This window comes from Sinocyclocheilus anshuiensis, unplaced genomic scaffold, assembly GCF_001515605.1.
Source record: "Sinocyclocheilus anshuiensis isolate Anshui unplaced genomic scaffold, SAMN03320099.WGS_v1.1 scaffold698, whole genome shotgun sequence".
Classification (NCBI taxonomy): domain Eukaryota; kingdom Metazoa; phylum Chordata; class Actinopteri; order Cypriniformes; family Cyprinidae; genus Sinocyclocheilus; species Sinocyclocheilus anshuiensis.
The window spans coordinates 193,706-208,208 of NW_015544168.1; the positions used below are offsets into that span (position 1 = coordinate 193,706).

The 14,503-nt window shown below is 34.0% G+C and overlaps 1 protein-coding gene across 1 annotated transcript in view; it reads left to right on the top strand.

Annotated features, from left to right (window-relative positions):
* LOC107695959 (histone deacetylase 4-like) overlaps positions 1-14,503 on the top strand; it is a 171,885-nt gene that overhangs the window by 145,380 nt on the left and 12,002 nt on the right. The window contains exons 23-24 of the mRNA XM_016496081.1: positions 1,789-1,907; positions 4,687-4,820. Of these exons, the coding sequence (XP_016351567.1) occupies positions 1,789-1,907; positions 4,687-4,820 (253 nt within the window). The remainder of the gene's footprint in view (positions 1-1,788; positions 1,908-4,686; positions 4,821-14,503) is intronic.

Here is a 14,503-nt window from a genome sequence, read left to right on the forward strand (position 1 = left end):
CGTGTGCGTGCGCGTGTGTGTGCGCGCGTCTTACAGACAGAACGGCTGGGATAGTTTTCACGCCATGAACACACCCCAGTCATGTTGTCATATAACCTCTGCTGAGCTCCAGGCCAGCGAGTCCAACGACTGTCTGTGCAACAGACAATCTTGGTTTAGGAATCACGACTTTACCACAGAATGGGCCGTTAAAACCGCACTCGTCCCATGAATAATGCTGAATCTAGTTGGAATTTTAATGTTTCTGCTCTTCCCATGATGGCAACTGGTGTTTTCGGGGAGTTTGGACTATATTTAACATAGAATAGCACTGCTTCATCTTCTTTGGGTTGTTTGCCATGAATGTTTTAAGGGATTGTTCACACAAAAATTTAAATTGTCATCATTTCCTCAGCCTTAAGTCATTCCAAACCCATATTACTTTTTTTTTTTCTGTTGTGAAACACAAAAGAAGACTATTTGCAAAATGTTCACTCCGCTCTCTTTGATACAATGTCAGTAAATAGTAACCAGGTCCTACCAGGACCAATGAAAATACCATAAAGGCATCATAAAAGTAGTCCATACGACTTCTACCCTATTTTTAAAGTCATTTTAAGTCATATAATAGCTTTAACTGAAAATTAAGTCATCAGTCATTGATAATCATGCTTTAAATGTCTTGGTCACATTCACTTTTATTGTATGGGGAAAAAGAGCTAGAACATTTAATTTATTGTTGTTGTATTTTGTTTTGTTTTTTTACTTTTATGTCCCAGGGGTTAACTTTTATTAAAAATAGCAGATTTCAGCACTTTCATTTTGTAATATGAAGGTTGTATTTAAAAAAAATGTAGTCTTGGAAACTTTATGCCATACCATTCTTAATTTATTTTTGCTCATTTTGCTCATTGTCCTTTATTTTATAGACTTTATAGACAGACGTAGACTTTGAATCTTACACCATGAAAATCCGTAATAAAAATGTGTTTTGCATGTTTAAAACTAATCTAAACAAAGAGTGAATGTTTTAAAACCATTTTAATATTTTGTGTGTGAAAATTATTTCTGGCAATTTTCGCACATGAAAATATGAGATGCTTGTGAACAGAAGATTTTGTGCAAATTTCCAGTCAAGCTGTAATTTTGTCAAATTATGCAAGAAGTTTGAAACGTTTGTGTGCATTTAGAAGACAATTGTAAAATTAGCCTTACACTCCATAAAAAAAAAAAAAAATGTTGTTGTAAATGAAGCGATGATTACTGGAATGCATTTTACAAGAAAATGCCATTTCAGTCTTTCTACTTGAAAATTTCATATTTAATTCAATGTTACTTGCCATTTCTTTGTAATTATTTGTGACATTTACTAGCAACTTCTGAATGTAAATTGTTTCAAAGTAAATCCTCCACTAAGTTTTTTCAGTATAGCAAAGATTTGTTCAAAATGCCATTTCATAGAATTCTGTTAAACACAATACATAATATGTGTTATGGTGGACACTATGATGGAAATTGTAATTTTTCATAAAAATAACTGACAAAAATGACCAAATTCTCCTGTGATGCATGCATCCACTGTTACTAGAAATAATAAACTAGTGAAAAGTTTGTTTTAAGAGGCTTTATTTTCCATGTCCAGAGGGACAAAAGTGCCCATATTTGGAAGAACTACCTATAAATATCTCCACCCAAGTAAATAATAAAGGATTGGAAAAACTGATGGTGAATAAACAATGACGGAACTTTCATTTTTGGCTGAACTATTCTTTCAGGAACTCATGTGCTCTTGTTTTTGTCTTTTTCAAGGACGGTGGTGATGCCAATTGCGAATGAGTTCGCTCCAGACGTGGTGTTGGTTTCTTCAGGCTTCGACGCTGTGGAGGGGCATCTGCCACCTCTGGGAGGATACAAGCTCACGGCCAAATGTAAGTGCTCCCCTGTACTTAAAATGATTCTCGTGGGATGAAGAGGTTCGGAGCAAAAGATGAGTCACTGACGTGGAAGTCTGCCTTTATCCCACTCCTCTCTCTCTCTCGCTCGTTTCTCATGTCTAAAGCTTTCATTTCAGTCAAATTTATCATGTGCTAATGCCACAAAAACAAGACACCACACTCTTGTGTGCAAAGCTTAATCCCATCCCCGAAGGGAGGGATTGTACCAGTCATCTTTTCTCATACTTCCAGATACCTAATGTTTTTCCTTCTTTGTTCCCATGTGTGCGTAATATCAATATGGCATTCCGGGCTTGTTTCTAAATCAAACATTTAATGATTATATAGCACTTGTTGTTGGGGTCCAAAAGGCTGCTTTTATCCTGTTAGAGGGATCACGAGGCCGGCTTTTTTAGATTACATCTCCTGGTGAAAGCTGTCCATATGTCAGTGCTGGAAACGCAAAGTAGAAACACTGTTCACTCAAAACATTTGCCCAGAGACTAAAGAAAGGCAGGTTGTCCGGTCTAAATTCGCACCATTCTTGCATCTAAAAGTAACTTTAAATCTGATTCAGTCCATCTGCTGGTCTAAGAATTGCTTAGTGATCTGTGACGGCGTTTGTTTTTCATTTATCTGCTTATCTTAAAGGAATAAGTCACCCATTAAATAATTCTGATGTTATTTAGTCACCCTCATGTCATTCCAGACTTCTTATGCTGTTTTTGTCTTGTATAATGTGATAGATTATAGTGACCAAATGTGTCATATGAGCTCTTAAAAGGACAAAAAGAACATAAAAATAGGCCACGTTATTTGCATGCCATATTTCAAGTCTTTTGAAGTCATATGATAGCTTTGTGTAAGAAACGGAATGAAACACATTGGTTTTTCTGTAATAATCTTCCTCTCTAACAGAGATCATAAATGTCAGCTTCAGATTCAAATATGAGGCCTTAAGATAGGGTTATTTTAGTTAACCAAATCTAAAACCATTAAAAAAAAACTTTAATTAAAATAAAATAAACATTAACTGAAATCAAATATTTAAAAAAAATTTATTTCAGCTAGTTGCCAAGGCAACATTTTTAGTTTAACTTGAAGTACTAAAGTAAAATTAAATAAACTAAAACTAAGGAAATATATTTAAAAAAAAATAAAAAATAATAATAATAAAACTTATAAAAACACAACAAAATGGCTAAAACTTAAAATAAAATTTAAAATATAAAAATCAAATCTAATTCAAAACATTAACCAAAACTATAATAGTATATGAATGATTTTTTTTAAAAAACGGCTTTAGACTAGTTTGGCGTCGTTGACACCCTTAAATTTAAATCTTTTTTTTTTCTCACACAAATCTGTCTTATGACCACAAAGAGAATTGAAATACAGTGTACAAGTTATACAGACTATTTTTATGATAGTTTTTAAAGTAGATGTGGTCACCATTAAATGTTGTTGTGTGGAAAAGAGCTGTGTAAACATTCTCCAAATGTCTCCTTTTGTGCATCCATACAGAACAACAGCATACAAGTTTAAAACGACACAAGGATGCATAAATAACACATTTTCCATGTTGGGAGTACTGTTTCTTTAAGAAAGATGTGCACAAGCACATTATGCACATAACTATTCAGAGGAGCTGCGCTTCTGGTGCAGTCTGTGTTGCATTTAATACATCGCACAAAGTGTGTAGCAAAAAAATAAAAATAATAATAATAAAACTTATAAAAACACAAAAAAATGGCTAAAACTTAAAATAACATTTAAAATATAAAAATCAAATCTAATTCAAAACATTAACCAAAACTATAATAGTATATGAATGATTTTTAAAAAAAAACGGCTTTAGACTAGTTTGGCGTCATTGACACCCTTAAATTTAAATCTTTTTTTTTTCTCACACAAATCTGTCTTATGACCACAAAGAGAATTGAAATACAGTGTACAAGTTATACAGACTATTTTTATGATAGTTTTTAAAGTAGATGTGGTCACCATTAAATGTTGTTGTGTGGAAAAGAGCTGTGTAAACATTCTCCAAATGTCTCCTTTTGTGCATCCATACAGAACAACAGCATACAAGTTTAAAACGACACAAGGATGCATAAATAACACATTTTCCATGTTGGGAGTACTGTTTCTTTAAGAAAGATGTGCACAAGCACATTATGCACATAACTATTCAGAGGAGCTGCGCTTCTGGTGCAGTCTGTGTTGCATTTAATACATCGCACAAAGTGTGTAGCAGGTTCTCAATGGTTGAGCTGAGCTGGACGGTACCTTCTCTTACGTGATGAAGAATGTCTCATTGGACCATATCAGGCCAGTGAAGAATTAAAGGGGTCATATGACGTTGCTAAAAAGAACATTATTTTGTGTATTTGGTGTAATGCAATGTGTTTATGCAGTTTAAGGTTCAAAAAACACATTATTTTCCACATACTGTACTTTTGCTTTCACAACGAACTTTGGGTAAGGGAGGTATAGTCGGATGCATATATTCAAACAAAGATCAAAAGATGTGGCCAAAATACTAAGCCACATTTATTAAAATTAAACCTGCCTCGTATTATACATTTAGACCCAGTAAATCCAGAGTGCCGTCTCCTTAACAGAGAGAATGTGATGTAATACTGTCTTATTTTCTTCCTCTCCTTCTCTCCATTTTTTCTTCATCTCTGGTTTCTTTGATCAAAGGCCAGCCACCGGTTTCTGAGCGAGCTCTATAACCCCCTCTTGTATTTCCTGTCTCCCCCTTTGGCAGGTTTTGGCTACCTGACGAAGCAGCTGATGGGACTGGCTGGCGGACGGCTGGTGCTCGCACTGGAGGGGGGTCACGACCTCACCGCCATTTGTGATGCCTCCGAAGCATGTGTTTCTGCTTTGCTTGGAAACGAGGTAAGAGCCGATTGGAGGAGTGTGAGTCAGGGATGGACAGGGCTTTATGAATGGAGGAAAAGATTAAGGGATTTTACAAAATGACAACATCCTCCAATGGTCAGCATATGATTTTTTTCTAATTAAAGATTTGACTTGCCCTGAGACAAATTTTTTTTTTTTAAATGTGAAATGTGTCGTTTCTGCAGTACTGGTGGCACTGAACAGAACTGGAAAAAGAATTACTGTCTTCGAAGTATTTTCAAACAATTTCCTCCCTTTCATTGTTCGGACAAACATATATTCCTGCCATTGTTTTAAGCAAGGGATTTTATCAAATGATGCCATTTTATGGAACAGAAATTACAAATTTAACCCGTCCACACTTTCCTTTCCTGTACATTTTATATATTATTATATTTAAAATAAATTATATAAAATAAAATATTTTTTAATTTATAAAATGTGTAAAAAATTATATAATCACACACATATTTTAGTAATAAAAATAATAATTTTAAATAAAAACATTTATTTTATATATAATTTATTTTTATAGAAAAGTGGAGTTTGTTCTTATTTTTTATATTAAACAAAGATTTCTTTAGGAGACAATTTTAAAGAAAAATCATTCTAATTATTTGTATAAGTTAAATAATCAATTTTAAGCATTCCTGTGCAACAGCTGGTCTATGCTGGGCATAATTTTGAGTCAGGTGGACAGTTTTTTACATTGTCTCACACCATGAATTTATGTTTTTAAGGCAGTGTGGCAAAAAGAATCTTAAGGACCATTGTGTGTCGTCTAGCTGGCTTTGAGTGCAAAGAACACGTGTATGACACCCTAATGTTTGCCCAGTAATTCTGCGTGCTGATTTAACAGTGATGATCCATCAGGTGAACAGAACCTCTGTCTCACTGGCCCTGGGCCCTGTTTTGTCAAGCCCCGTCCTTTTTCCTCCCACCCAGCTTTTGTCTAGGGTGTCACAGACTACATGTTTGTCAGGGTGTGTAGTTAGCAGCACTCCCTTTGTGCTGGCCAGCCACCAAGGTTCAGCTGACACGGTCATAATCCAGTCAGAGGGTGGGAGGGGAAGAATAGCAAACGCTTTACTGTCTGCACACACACAAACAAGACAAATGAAGCTGTAAGGTGTCATTTATCCGCTTGTCTCTGTGTCAGATGAAGAATCATTTCTTTTATCTTCCCATCTCTCATCTTCACTGCTATTCTTTCTATTCATCTTCTTTCATTCAGGGCCTTTCCTTTCTCTTTCTCTTTCTAAATCAAATACGCTCTCGTTTTGGCTCTGCCTTGCTGACTAAACAGTACACTAAATCTAAATGAACCTCATAAGTGAGCGATTTGGAACACTTTACATAGGCAGCAGCTTATTGCATCCATCCTCAAATGATTTCAGTAGAGCTTGACATTAGCATGTTGCTAAGATAAATATGTGATACTCTAACCAGCAAAAAATATTGTAGCAAAACCAAATAGGCTGTAATGTTTTTCTGAATGACTAATCGACTAGTAAACATGAACAGCTAGTGTGACCCATACATGTACATGGGAAAGGAATGAACTTTTTCTTTTACCCATAGGGCACCACATATCTCCACAGTGGTAGGCTTGTCAGGAAATATGTGCACTAACTGAACTGGACCTGTTTGCTTTAGAGGAGAAGTGTGTAATGGCAGCCCTAATGCAATAATCATAATCGGTTTACCTGCACCAGCATTCAGACTGTGAGTCTGCAGGCCCGCCTGGCGCTGCCTTCATCTCCAATTTACCCCATGGGAAGCTTTGTTGTCATAGCAGGAAAAGGATAGAGGAGACGGAGGCACTGAGTAAGCAAAACTGCTCAGTAAGGGCCCGGTTCAGCTGCCCATCGAGTGCACTCCCTAGAGGGATGTTGAGAGGGGGCTCAGAGTATCTCACGCTCGCTCTCTTCCCTTTCAGCTTTCAGACGCTACCAGCAGCCCATCTGAAAGCAGTTAGCTTCACACCTCTCGCAGACGGGGTCACTGACAGCCAGAGAGACAGAGACAGACTTAAAGTAATCAAAGGAAATTAGGAAGCACAAAATACAGAGGAAGCTTGTGTCATAAAGTCAGAGAGTCTGATTTCAGAGTAGAAGAACCGACTTTCCCATGAGCATTGGACACTCAGAACAACTTGTGCCACATTAGGCGCTTCGGTCCTCTATAGCTCACACGTCATTTTAATATTGCTCGTCTCAGCCTTTTCAGTCCAACTATGAAAATTGGAGGCCTTGTTTAAACGCATGTTTCTTGTGAAGTAATGCATGTTTTTTGTGATGGTGTTCGTTATGTTTTTTATATTTATATTAATTATATTCATATAAAGATACATTTTTAAAATTGTGTGTGTGTGTGTAATGAGATATATATATAATGACATATGTTATTGCCAACAGGTATTAAACATAATAACATAATCTTTATTTAATATTAGATATTATTAATATTATTAAATATTTCTAAGATTATTATCATTAGATTTTTTTTTTGAATGTTTATATTATCTGTATTTTGCTTGTATAATGTGTCAACGGGTATATTCTACTCCATAATATCTACATTATATTTAATAATAATTAGAGTTATTAAACAATGCAATATAATCTTTAAATATTCCTGTTGTAATTTTTATTATTATTACAATTAGATTAATATTAAATTATTTTCTATATAATCATACAACAAAAATTTGTATATTATTTTCTAAATTATCATATAAAAAAGTAATTGTATAATGATTCATTGTATATATTAAACAATTGAAATATTGTACTCTATAATATTTAAAGATTACATGATGTTTATTATGTTTAAGAATTATTGTTATTAGATGTAATAGCATAGTATAAACCTCAACTGTAACAAAATATGTTTTAAATATTACCATTATTATATTTGTATATTACATTAATAATTATATTATTATAATTATAAGGACAATATTATAAAAACAATATATATTTATAATTCTATATTTGTATTGTTTTATAATAATAATAATTATTATTATTATTTAAAATAATACTTAAATATTTCATATTTTAAAATGTCAACATCCATAATGTTAGCATTATATTTAATAATAATTAGAATTATTAAACAATGTTATATAGATTTTTTCTTTTGTCATTGTAATATTATCATTAGATTTATATTGTATTAATGATTCTATTTTTATAAGTTTTATCATGTATCTTTTATCATTTCTATACAATGATACAAAGTTCTTTCGCTCGTCTCGGCCTTTTCTGGCCAACTATGAAAATTGGAGGCCTTGTTTAGATACATGTTTCTTGTAAAGTAACATGCGTGTTTTTCATGGCACCCATTCAGTTCAAGCACACGGTCACTTGATGACCCATGCAGGACCCATCTCAGGCCAGATAGAAGATAATGAGAAACAAGAGCACGGACTGTAATCAGTATAGCAGGAAGCAGGTGTTTTATCATTGCATTCAGGCCCACATTGTAACAGAGGTGAAGTTCAGGGCAGTGAGTAGATGATGTGGATAGAGTCTGAGAGCTTTGGAGAGCGTGTTTGAACTAGAGACTCATGGGATAACAGGTGCTGCAGCTACTCCAACCTCTACACGCCTGGTTTACTCATTCAGTCCTCTATTACTTGAAAGGTAATATGATAAAACTGAACACACTACGTGAAGCCATGAAAATTAAGTTGTATGCAAATGCAATTATGATTGTTCATAATCATGTTCATTACATAAACATCAAAAGATTAACTGAGAATGAGTTTTAATCTACTGGTATCATTCATTTATACATTATTCATTCCCAGTGTACATTTTTATAATGTAATATACACTGTATATATTACATTTATTTGAAAAAATGAACACACACACACACATACATACAACAAAATGTAATATTTATAATATTTAAATATTACATTGTTTATTATGTTTAATAATTATTGTTGTTAGATATAATCATATAATCTGTAAATGTATCAAAGTAGAATATTTTGTTTGTAATTTCTAAATATTATTTACATTATTTACATTTAAATAATATATTAAGAATTATATTATTATAATGCATATCTCTATATATAGATATATCACCATATGATTGAATATATTACGATAAAGATATATTTTAAAAATATAGCAGGAAGCAGGTGTTTTATAATTGCATTCAGGCCCACATTGTAACAGAGGTGAAGTTCAGGGCAGTGAGTAGATGATGTGGATAGAGTCTGAGAGCTTTGGAGAGCGTGTTTGAACTAGAGACTCATGGGATAACAGGTGCTGCAGCTACTCCAACCTCTACACGCCTGGTTTACTCATTCAGTCCTCTATTACTTGAAAGGTAATATGATAAAACTGAACACACTACGTGAAGCCATGAAAATTAAGTTGTATGCAAATGCAATTATGATTGTTCATAATCATGTTCATTACATAAACATCAAAAGATTAACTGAGAATGAGTTTTAATCTACTGGTATCATTCATTTATACATTATTCATTCCCAGTGTACATTTTTATAATGTAATATACACTGTATATATTACATTTATTTGAAAAAATGAACACACACACACACATACATACAACAAAATGTAATATTTATAATATTTAAATATTACATTGTTTATTATGTTTAATAATTATTGTTGTTAGATATAATCATATAATCTGTAAATGTATCAAAGTAGAATATTTTGTTTGTAATTTCTAAATATTATTTACATTATTTACATTTAAATAATATATTAAGAATTATATTATTATAATGCATATCTCTATATATAGATATATCACCATATGATTGAATATATTACGATAAAGATATATTTTAAAAATATAAATAATAATTAATAATGTGTGTATATTATAATAATATAATAATTTAAAATGTCAACAGGAATATTCTACTGTAGTAATTATCATTATTAAACAATGCAATGTAATATTTAAATATTACAGAGACCCTGTTGTCATTTTTGTTGTATTATCATTAGATTTATATTATATTAATAATTATATTTTTAATAATATACATTTACATTTATGTAAATACTCTGTTGTACTCTGATTATGTTTGGTATAGACCAAAACGGTCAGTAAATAAAAAAGCAATCACGAATGATCTTCTGATGTTTTTTTTTATAAGTCATCATAACCTAAGTATGGTCCTATAAAGGCTATTGTGTCCAAATCGTGTTCAGAATATACAGTATAAGCAAAACCACATGCCGACATGATCTTGTCACTTTAAAGGTCCCCTGAAATGCTTAGAAACACGCAGCGTTACTCTATGTGTTGACGTCATTTTAACATAGTGTAGGGGGCGGGCGCTTCGGATTCTAGAGAGCATTTGATTGGACAGAAAGTTTGATGAGAAGCTGAAGTACGATGTGACGTAAAAAAAAAAATTGTTGAGCCGTTTTGGCGGAAGTGACGAACTGCAAGCTTTGAATGCTTATATCTTCTAAATGCGAATTTTGTCACTGTTTTGGAGCACACTGCCTTATAGATAACCTTAAGACTAACATATTGATACTAACACCCAAAAAACTTTAATTTTGATTTCATGGGGACTTTAAAGGGGCTCCGATCGCTTAAGCAAACTGCTGTCAATCCCCTGAAACTATCTACATGTAGGTGTGCAAACACCCAGAGTTCCCTGCTGTCCATGAAGTGAGAGAGTTCACGGTGCAGCAGCCTCCTGTGTGACTGCGGTCATTATATTGAGCGTTTAACTGCCTGGGCTAGAGTGTCAAATATACTTCCTCTTTTTTTAAAGGCAGGTAAAGAGAAGGTTACGCTGTTATAATGAGGATTGTGTTTCCTTTGAAAGTGAGTCACATCTGATGATCAGTTCTCTCACTGAAAGGTTTCTCTGGTAAAATAGCTCATGGATGATGCTTCGACTCTGATGTCATTCAGCTCTGCAAGCAGATGTGGTTCTCAAATTGTGCTCATTAGCAATTATATGATAAACAGCGTCCTATAGCCTAATTGTTTCCAGTCACCGTGAGGTTTTTCTCTGTGTTTACCCAACAGCTACAATAAACATGCCAGCTTTCACCTATGAAGCCTGGGGTTGATTTCCAGAATTTTCTGTCCTGTAAAGGACTGTTTGTTAGGTGGCTGCAATCATTTCATGCAAGGTTGCATTAGCATGAACTGTAACCAGCTCCGTTAGGGCTGGTCAATTATGTCCCTCTAGTAAAATAACAACTCTCAGTAGGTTAATACTAGGGGTGGGGGAAAAAATCGATACAGCATAGTATCGCGATATTTTCCGCGGCAATACTGTATCGATACACGGATCGCCAAGTATCGATCTTTTATTATACTATTTGGTAGAATAATAAAATCAATTTCTTTACAATCCACTAGATGGTGGTGTTGAGTTTTTTTCTGGTGAGGTCAGCTGGGTCACCTTCAGCATGCAGTAAGTTAGTAAAATAATGAGGGCGGCATCTTGGAAAGTTATCAGGAAAGTCCCGTCCGCGTTTAAATCGAATGTACGGACTTAGTTTGGATTTGTAAACAAGGAGGGGATGTAAGTAGGGATGCACTGAAAATATAAGCTACATATAATAATAATAATAATATATATGGCGCGCCGCGTCGAGCCCCGCAGTGTTCAGCGCGCATGTTTCACTCTCCTCGTCACTGCGCGGTTTGACGCTCCGCTCAATATTCCAATCTATGAATGTGCGTTCCGCTCGTGTACCGCTCATGCTCATCGGAAAAGCAAAGTCCGCTCAAAACTATACATTATTTGGATAATTAGTAAAAAAAGAAAACTTATATCTGATTGTTACATAGAAGTGAATAAAAAATATTTATTGATATTTAATATTAAGGTAACACTTTTCAATAAGGTTCCATTAGTTAATGTTAGTTAATGTATTAACTATCATGAACGAACAATGAACAATACATTTATTACAGCTGAAGAACTATTGTTCATTCTTAATTCATTAACTAAAGTAGTTAATGAACCTTATTGTAAAGTGTTACCAATATTAATATAAATTTCTTAATACAAAGCATTTTCGGTTTCGGGTTTCGGTTTTCGGCCAAGTGCATCCAGAATTTTCGGTTTCTGTTTCGGCCCAGAATTTTCATTCCTGTGCATCCCTAGATGTAAGACTACATGTTTTATTTCATTTAATTTAAATTTAACAGTAATTTACTTTCAAATTCCCCATTTGCTGAAGGGTCTGCACAACTTTTTAGTACAATTTCAAGTTGCACTGTTCAAAATACCTGTAGTAGCACAGCAGTGCATACCTGTTTACGTTTAATTAAGGTGGACTAGATTAAACTGTAATGGCCTCTGGTGATTCCCACCCCTAGTTAATACAGTGGATCTGTAAGTTTCTGGAGACTTCCCTAGTTCCCAAATCTTGTTTGCTTTCACACATTTTAATCTACCCTGTCAACTATATAAGAACAAATGAGTTTCTCAGCCACCTTCTTTGGTGTTGATTATGCAGATCTGAATGCAGGGATGGCAATATTTTACGTGAATAATGACTTAAATTTCATGCAAAGTAATTAGAAGACTTATGAAATGATAAGAGTTTTGCTTTCAGTTATCTATTCCTTTCATACTGCTCTTGAAATTATTATTATTTTACTAAATATAATTATTTTTCAATTATTTAAAAAAATACTGTAAAAAATATTTATTTTTAAAATATATAAAACATTTTATTTATTTTTTATGTTAATTGTTTTAGTCATTTTTATATAATTAAAATAACAGAAATTATTACAGAAATTTACAGAACAATGTTGCTCTGCTGGCAATAAAGATTGACTTGAATTTTTTTTTTTCAGTGAATCATGTAATTTCATTAACCAAACTGTAAAAACTAAAAGAAAATACAGCTTTCATTGTTTTTACCAATAAAACCATTCCATCATGTATCAGAAAGAATATATAAAGCTGAACGTAAATACAGAAAATTAATTTTACTGCCAATATTGTAGGCTTCTGTTTTTTCTCATTTGTAAATATCACATAAACGGATACATGTGAATATGCTTGTTTTTTCAGTAGTTTTAGTTATTGTACTTAAAAAGTGGGGCATTGCCCAAAAATATGAGAACCACTGGCTTAATGTATTGCAAACAATCAAACTTTGTTATTCTTTGCTTCTCTGCACTGTTCCGTGTTCTTTCAGTAACCCTGTTTTGCATGAAGTTCCCAGTTTGTTTGGCTTCATCCATATTTGAAGGACGTGCCTCGTTCTCAAGCAGTCAGAATTTATATTACTGCAGGCAGGTTGACAGAAACCATCCTAACAAAAGCTTTTCTTTTTCCTGGAGAATGTGAAGGTCCTCACACACAGGCCGCGGGCGAGAGGGAAAATCTAATAAATCCCACTGTCATGCTGGATGCTGGCAAATGGCATGTGTTTCATACCTGCCAAGCAGCTTGGCGTGCGCTGACAAGACCTATTAAAGTTTATAGAAATGCGGCAGGGCCGTCCATCATGATGACGGACAGGTCGGGCCCCTCCCCCTCGGCCAGTGCCAGGGCAGCAGAGGGTCGCAGTCGCAGCGGGATTGGAGAGCCGAGAGGGGCCGGGCTGAAGCGTGAGGATTCCTGAGGGAGCATTCCGGGGGGACGAGTGTTGACCTACAGTCAAACCGCACAGCAGGAAAGTGTGAATGAATGACCAGCTGGCCTCACACCCCCAGACTTTTCACCCCTCCATATGGGACCACTGACTTCGAGTCATGTTGGAATGATCGTATTTACGAGAGGAACGCGACTGCAATGTCGTACCTGTGGGAAACTCTGCCTTTTCTTTGAGGCCAGACTTTCAGAGTTGGCGACATGTCAATTGAAGAATCATGGCAGAAGCAAATTGATATTGAGCATAATTATCTTTTCATTAGCTGAGCTTCCATCCACATAGATTTTATGCCAGATGAATAATAAAACTATATAAAATTGTATTATATAATATAATAAATAATATGATATGATATATATATACATATACACACACACACCACATACATAATTATAGATTTTATTTTAAATATATATATGATTATATATAATGATTACAGAATAGTGATCAAACTTGACAGATAATTATTGTATATATATATATATATATATTGTCATTAGCTGGTGTATTAGGTAAATAAATAATAAAAAATATATATAAATTGTGCATATAAAAACTTCATATATATATATATTTTATTTTATTTTTTTTTTTATATTAAATAAATTTAATATTGTTTAATTAGCTGGTGTATTTGATTTGTGCAACAATTTCCCATCATTCTCTGGGGCAGCATGACAATGATAAAATCCATAGATAAATCAGGGCTGTACAGTGCGACATATATGTCGCACGTGCTACGAAAAAACTGGTCTGTGAGATGAATAAATTTACCACTGTAGCACGCATGCGATACAGTTTTGCATGTTCATAACACAGCCGCTTAATAGTGTGAAGTGATTTCGTTGTGCTTGTTTGTGTGTGTGAGATTGATTATACTTGGTAGTTAGGGGTGTGCGATATGACGATTTTTGAATGTCTCCACGATCTGCTTTTGAAGAAATATCGTTGTATCTGCTACAGCGCACATTCTATCAGCTGCAGTTCTGGCGCCTCCCTCCGTCTCAATATAATGTACAACGCCAC